The sequence below is a fragment of the Pyxicephalus adspersus genome, unplaced genomic scaffold (genome assembly GCF_032062135.1).
Source record: "Pyxicephalus adspersus unplaced genomic scaffold, UCB_Pads_2.0 Sca1073, whole genome shotgun sequence".
NCBI classification, from domain to species: Eukaryota; Metazoa; Chordata; class Amphibia; order Anura; family Pyxicephalidae; genus Pyxicephalus; species Pyxicephalus adspersus.
In genome coordinates this window covers 1-7,437 of record NW_027318080.1, presented here as the reverse complement: position 1 = coordinate 7,437, position 7,437 = coordinate 1, and the positions used below count along the sequence as shown (strand labels likewise).

Sequence of the window (7,437 nt, the reverse complement as noted above, 5' to 3'; positions counted from 1 at the left end):
TTGTCATCTGCGTTGTTGGGGGAATCGTTGTTGTGGTAACAGGTGCTGTTGTACTTCTTATAAAAGCTGTTGTAGTAGTTGGATTTATAGTAGTTATTTGTGTTGTTGATGGAATTGTTGTGGTAGCAGGAGGTGCTGTTGTAGTAGTTTCAGGGACTGTTGTAGTAGTTGGTATAACTGTACTTGATTGTGTTGTTGATGGAACTATTGTAGGGATAATAGGCGTTGTTGTAGGAGCTGTTGTAGTTGGTGTTATAGTGGTTATGTGTGTTGTTGAGGGTATTGCTGTGAGGGTAAGAGGTGATGTTGTAGTAGGTGTAGGGACTTTTGTAGAGTTTGGTGTTACCATAGTTGTTTGAGTTGTTGAGGGAACTGCTGTGGTGGCAACAGGTGGTGCTGTAGAAGCCGTTGTGGAAGTTGGAGTTAAGGTTGTTATCTGTGTTCTTAAAGGAATTGTTGTTGTGGCAACAGGTTCTGTTGTAGTTGTTAGAGGGGTTGTTGTAGTACTTGGAGCTATAGTTGTTTTCTGTGTTGTAGATGGAAATTTTGTAGTAGCAAGAGGTGCTGTTGTAGTAGTTTTGGAGGCTGTTGTAGTAGTTGGCATTACTGTACTTGTTTGTGTTGTTGATGGAACTGTTGTGGTGATAATAGGTGTTGTTGTGGAAGCTGTTTTAGTTGCTGGCGTTATAGTGGTTATCTGTGTCGTAGAGGGTGGTATTGTTGTAGTAGTAAGAGGTGATGTTGTAGTAGGTGCACGGACTGTTGTAGTAGTTGGTGTTACTGTAGTTATTTGTTTTGTTGAGGGAACTGCTGTGGTGGTAACAGGCATTGTTGCAGTAGCTGTAGTGGTAGTTGGTGATAATGTTGTCATCTGCATTGTTGGGGGAATTGTTGTTGTGGTAACAGGTGCTGTTGTACTTGTTATAAAGGCTGTTGTAGTAGTTGGATTTATAGTAGTTATCTGTGTTGTTGATGGAATTGTTGTGGTAGCAAGAGGTGCTATTGTAGTAGTTTCAGGAACTGTAGTAGTAGTTGGTATAACTGTACTTGATTGTGTTGTTGATGGAACTATTGTCGTGACAATAGGTGTTGTTGTGGGAGCTGTTGTAGTAGTTGGTGTTATAGTGGTTATGTGCGTTGTTGAGGGTATTGCTGTGGGGGTAAGAGGTGATGTTGTAGTAGGTGCAGGGACTGTTGTAGTAGTTGATGTTACAGTAGTTGTTTGGGTTGTTGAGGAAACTGCTGAGGTGGTAAAAGGTGTTGTTGTAGTAGCTGTTGTGGTAGTTGGTGTTAAGGTTGTCATCTGCGTTGTTGGGGGGATCGTTGTTGTGGTAACAGGGGCTGTTGTAGTTGTTAAGGCGGGTCTTGTAGTACTTGGAGCTATAGTAGTTATTTGTGTTGTTGATGGAAGTGTTGTGGTGGAAAGATGTGATGTTGTAGTAGGTGCAGGGACTGTTGTAGCAGTTGGTGTTACCATAGTTGTTTGTGTTGTTGAGGGAAATGCTGTGTTGGTAACAGGTGGTGTTGTAGAAGCCGTTGTGGATGTTGGAATTAAGGTTGTAATTTGAGTTGTTGAAGGAATTGTTGGTGTGGTAAAAGGTTCTGTTGTAGTTGTTAGAAGGGTTGTTGTAATAGTTGGAGATATAGTCGTTATCTGTGTTGTTGATGGAATTTTTGTGGTAGCAAGAGGTGCTGTTGTAGTAGTTTCGGAGACTGTTGTAGTAGTTGGTATTGCAGTACTCGTTTGTGTTGTGGATGGAACTGTTGTGGTCGTAATAGGTGTTGTTGTGGGAGCTGTTGTAGTAGTTGGTGTTATAGTGGTTATCTGTGTTGTAGAGGGTATTGCTGTAGTAGTAAGAGGTGATGTCGTTGTAGGTGCAGGGACAGTTGTAGTAGTTGGTGTTACTATAGTTATTTGTTTTGTTGAGGGAACTGCTGTGGTGGTAACAGGCGTTGTTGTAGAAGCTGTTGTGATAGTTGGTGTTAAGGTTGTCATCTGCGTTGTTTGGGGAATTGTTGTTGTAGTAACAGGTGCTGTTGTACTTGTTATAAAGGCTGTTGTAGTAGTTGGATTTACAGTAGTTATCTGTGTTGTTGATGGAATTGTTGTGGTAGCAAGAAGTGCTGTTGTAGTAGTTTCAGGAACTGTTGTAGTAGTTGGTATAACTGTACTTGATTGTGTTGTTGAGGGAACTATTGTAGTGATAATAGGTGTTGTTGTGGGAGCTGTTGTAGTAGTTGGTGTTATAGTGGTTATGTGCGTTGTTGAGGGTATCGCTGTGACTGTAAGAGGTGATGTTGTAGTAGGTGCAGGGATTGTTGTAGTAGTTGATGATACAGTAGTTGTTTGTGTTGTTGAGGAAATTGCTGAGGTGGTAACAGGTGTTGTTGTAGTACCTGTTGTGGTAGTTGGTGTTAAGGTTGTCATCTGCGTTGTTGGGGGAATCGTTGTTGTGGTAACAGGTGCGGTTGTAGTTGTTAGAGCTGTTGTGGTAGTACTTGGAGCTATAGTAGTTATTTGTGTTGTTGATGGAAGTGTTGTAGTGGAAAGAGGTGATGTTGTAGTAGGTGCAGAGACTGTTGTAGTAGTTGGTGTTACCATAGTTGTTTGTGTTGTTGAGGGAACTCCTGTGGTGGTAACAGGTGGTGTTGTAGAAGCTGTTGTGGATGTTGAAGTTACGGTTGTAATTTGTGTTGTTGAAGGAATTGTTGTTGTGGTAAAAGGTTCTGTTGTAGTTGTTAGAGGGGTTGATGTAGTAGTTGGAGATATAGTCGTTATCTGTGTTGTTGATGGAATTTTTGTGGTAGCAAGAGGTGCTGTTGTAGTAGTTTTGGAGACCGTTGTAGTAGTTGGTATTACAGTACTCGTTTGTGTTGTTGATTGAACTGTTGTGGTAATAATAGATGTTGTTGTGGGAGCTGTTGTAGTAGTTGGTGTTATAGTGGTTATCTGTGTTGTAGAGGGTATTGCTGTAGTAGTAAGAGGTGATGTTGTTGTAGATGCAGGGACAGTTGTAGTAGTTGGTGTTACGGTAGTTATTTGTGTTGTTGAGGGAGCTGCTGTGGTGGTAACAGGGGTTGTTGTAGTAGCTGTTGTGGTAGTTGGTTTTAAGGTTGTCATCTGTGTTGTTGGTGGAATTGTTGTTGTGGTAACAGGTGCTGTTGTACTTGTTATAGGGGCTGTTGTAGTAGTTGGATTTATAGAACTTATCTGTGTTGTTGATAGAATTGTTGTGGTAGCAAGAAGTGCTGTTGTAGTAGTTTCAGGAACTGTTGTAGTAGTTGGTATAACTGTATTTGATTGTGTTGTTGATGGAACTATTGTGGTGATAATAGGTATGGTTGTGGGAGCTGTTGTAGTAGTTGGTGTTATAGTGGTTATGTGCGTTGTTGAGGGTAGTCCTGTGGGAAAAAGAGGTGATGTTTTAGTCGGTGCAGGGACTGTTGTAGTATTTGATGTTACAGTAGTTGTTTGTGTTGTTGAGGAAACTGCCGTTGTGGTAGTTGGTGTTGTTGAAGTAGCTGTTGTGGTAGTTGGTGTATAGGTTGTCATCTGCGTTGTTGGGGGAATTGTTGTTGTGGTAACTGGTGCTTTTGTAGTTGTTAGGGCGGTTGTTGTAGTACTTGGAGCTATAGTAGTAATTTGTGATGTTGATGGAATTGTTGTGGTGGAAAGAGGTGATGTTGTAGTAGGTGCAGGGACTGTTGTAGTAGTTGGTGTTACCATAGTTGTTTGTGTTGTTGAGGGAACTGCTGTGGTGGTAAATGGTGGTGTTGTAGAAGCCGTTGTGGATGTTGGAGTTAAGGTTGTAATTTGTTTTGTTGAAGGAATTGTTGTTGTGGTAACAGGCTCTGTTGTAGTTGTTAGAGGGGTTGTTGTAGTAGTTGGAGCTATAGTCGTTATCTGTGTTGTTGATGGAATTTTTGTGGTGATATTAGGTGTTGTTGTGGGAGCTGTTGTAGTAGTTGGTGTTATAGTGGTTATCTGTGTTGTAGAGGGTATTGTTGTAGTAGTAAGAGGTGATGTTGTAGTAGGTGCAGGGACAGTTGTAGTAGGTGGTGTTACTGTAGTGATTTGTTTTGTTGAGAGAACTACTGTGGTGGTAACAGGGGCTGTTGTAGTAGCTGTTGTAGTAGGTGGTGTTAAGGTTGTCATCTGCGTTGTTGGGGGAATTGTTGTTGTGGTAACAGGTGCTGTTGTACTTGTTATAGGTTCTGTTGTAGTGGTTGGATTTATCGTAGTTATCTGTGTTGTTGATGGGTTTGTTGTGGTAGCAAGAGGTGCTTTTGTAGTAGTTTCGGGGACAGTTGTAGTAGTTGGTATAACTGTACTTGATTGTGTTGTTGAGGGAACTGTTGTGGTGATATTAGGCGTTGTTGTGGGAGCTGTTGTAGTAGTTGGTGTTACAGTGGTTATGAGTGTTGTTGAGGGTATTGTTGTAGTAGTAAGAGGTGATGTTGTAGTAGGTGCAAGGAATGTTGTAGTAGTTGGTGTTACTGTAATTATTTGTGTGAATGACGGAACTGCTGTTGTGGTAACAGGTGTTGTAATAGTAGCTGTTGTGGTAGTTGGTGTTAAGGTTGTCATCTGTGCTGTTGGGGGGATTGTTGTTGTGGTAACAGGTGCTGCTGTAGTTGTTAGAGGGGTTGTTGTAGTACTTGGAGGTATAGTAGTTATTTGTGTTGTAGATGGAATTCTTGTGGTGTTAAAAGATGATGTTGTAGTAGGTGCAGAGACTGTTGTAGTAGTTGGTGTTACCATAGTTGTTTGTGTTGTTGAGGGAACTCCTGTGGTGGTAACAGGTGGTGTTGTAGTAACCGTTGTGGTAGGTTTTAAGGTTGTCATCTGCAATGTTGGGGGAATCTTTATTGTGGTAACAGGTGCTGTTGTACTTGCTTTAGGGGCTGTTGTTGATGGAAATGTTGAGGAAGAAAGAGGTGCTGTTGTAGTAGTTTCAGGGACTGTTGTAGTAGTTGGTGTTATTGTGGGTATTTGTGTTGTTGTGGTAACAGGTGTTGTTGTCGGAGCCATGGTGGAAGTTGATAGTAAGGTTGTTATCTGTGCTGTTGAAGGAATTGTTATTGTGGTAACAGGTGCTGTTGTACTTCTTATAGGGGCTGTTGTAGTAGTTGGAGTTATAATAGTTATCTGAGTTGTTGATGGAATTGTTGTGGTGGTAAGAGGTGATCTTGTAGTAGGTGCAGGGACTGTTGTAGTAAATGGTGTTACTGCAGTTGTTTGTGTTGTTGAGATAACTGCTGTGGTGGTAACATGTGTTGTTGTAGTAGCTGTTGTGGTAGTTGGTTTTAAGGTTGTCATCTGCATTGTTGGGGGAATCGTTATTGTGGTAACAGGTGCTGTTGTACTTGCTATAGGGGCTGTTGTTGATGGAATTGTTGAGGTAGAAAGAGGTGTTGTTGTAGTAGTTTCGGGGATTGTTGTAGAAGTTGGTATAACTGTACTTGTTTGTGTTGTTGATGGAACTGCTGTGGTAGTAATAGGTGTTGTTGTGGGAGCAGTTGTAGTAGGTGGTGTTATAGTGGCTATCTGTGTTGTTAAGGGTATTTGTATAGTAGTAAGAAGTGATGTTGTAGTAGGTGCAGGGATTGTTGCAGTAGTTGATCTTACTGTAGTTATTTTTGTTGTAGAAGGAACTGTTGTGGTGGTAACAGGTAATGTTGTAGTAGCTGTTGTGGTAGTTGGTGTTAAGGTTGTCATCTGTGCTGTTGGGGGAATTGTTGTTGTGGTAACAGGTGCTGCTGTACTTGTTATAGGGGCTGTTGTAGTAGTTGAAGTCATAGTAGTTATCTTTGTTGGTAAAGGAATTGTTGTGGTAGAAAGAGGGACTGTTCTAGTAGTTTTGGCGACTGTTGTAGTAGTTGGTATAACTATACTTGTTTGTGTTGTTGATGGAACTGCTGTGGTAATAACAGATGTTACTGTAGGAGCTGTTGTAGTAGTTGGTGGTATAGTGGTTATCTGTGTTGTTGAGGGTACTGTTGTAGTAGTAAGAGGTGATGTTGTAGTAGGTGCAGGGACTGTTGTAGTAGTTGGTGTTACTGTAGTTATTTGTGTGGTTGAGAGAACTGCTGTTGTGGGTACAGGTGTTGTTGTAGTAGCTATTGTGGTAGTTGGTTTTAAGGTTGTCATCTGCATTGTTGGGGGAATCGTTATTGTGGTAACAGGTGCTGCTGTAGTTGTTAGAGGGGTTGTTGTAGTAGTTGGAGCTTTAGTAGTTATTTGTGTTGTTGATGGAATTGTTGTGGTGTTAAAAGGTGATGTTGTAGTAGGTGCAGAGACTGTTGTAGTAGTTGGGGTTACTATAGTTGTTTGTGCTGTTGAGGGAACTGCTGTTATGGTAACAGGTGTTTTTGTAGTAGCTGTTTTGGTAGTTGTTGTTAAGGTTGTCATCTGCATTGTTGGGGGAATTGTTGTTGTGGTAACAGGTGCTGCTGTACTTGTTATAGGGGCTGTTGCAGTAGTTGGATGTATAGTAGTTATCTGTGTTGTTGATGGAATTGTTGTGGGAGCAAGAGGTGCTGTTGTAGTAGTTTCGGGGACTGTTATATTAAATAGTATACCTGTACTTGATTGTGTTGTTGATGGAACTGTTGCAGTAATAATAGGTGTTGTTTTGGGAGCTGTTGTAGTAGTTGGTGTTATAGTGGTTATCTGTGTTGTTGAGGGTATTGTTGTAGTAGTAAGAAGTGATGTTGTAGTAGGTAAAGAGACTGTTGTAGAAGTTGGTGGTATCGTAGTTGTTTGTGTTGTTGAGGGAACTGCTGTGGTGGTAACAGGTGTTGATGTAATAACTGTTCTAGTAGTTGGTGTTAAGGCTGTCATCTGCTTTGTTGAGGGAATTGTTGTTGTGGTAACAGGTGCTGTTGTAGTTGTTAGGGGGGTTGTTGTAGTAGTTGGAGCTATAGTTGTTATCTGTGTTGTTGATGGATTTGTTGTGGTGGTAAGAGGTGCCGTTGCAGTAGTTGCAGGGACTGTTTCAGTAGTTGGTATTACTGTACTTGTTTGTGTTGTTGATGGAACTGGTGTGGTAATGACAGGTGGTATTGTAAGAGCTGTTGTAGTAGTTGGTGCTATAGTGGTTATCTGTGTTGTTGAGGGTAATGTTGTAGTGGTAAGATTTGATGTTGTAGTAGGTGCAGGGACTGTTGTAGTAGTTGATGTTACTGCAGTTGTTTGTGTTGTTGAGGGAACTGCTGTGGTGGTAACAGATGTTGTTGTAGGAGCCATTGTGGAAGTAGGTGTTAAGGTTGCTATCTGTGTTGTTGAAGGAGATGTTGTGGTAACAGGTGCTGTTGTACTTGTTATAGGGGCTGTTGTAGTAGTTGGAGCTATAATAGTTATCTGTGTTGTTGATGGAATTGTTGTAGTGATAAGAGGTAATGTTGTAGTAGGTGCAGGGACTGTTGTAGTAGTTG

The 7,437-nt window shown here is 41.3% G+C and overlaps 1 protein-coding gene across 1 annotated transcript; it reads right to left on the bottom strand.

The window, feature by feature from the left end:
• Positions 1-54: 54 nt before the first annotated feature.
• Positions 55-7,363, bottom strand: LOC140321171 (uncharacterized; the record flags this gene model as incomplete). Its single annotated transcript, XM_072398028.1, has 1 exon — positions 55-7,363. A coding segment is annotated over one exon (7,309 nt), but the record flags the coding sequence as incomplete, so codon positions are not given.
• Positions 7,364-7,437: the final 74 nt, after the last annotated feature.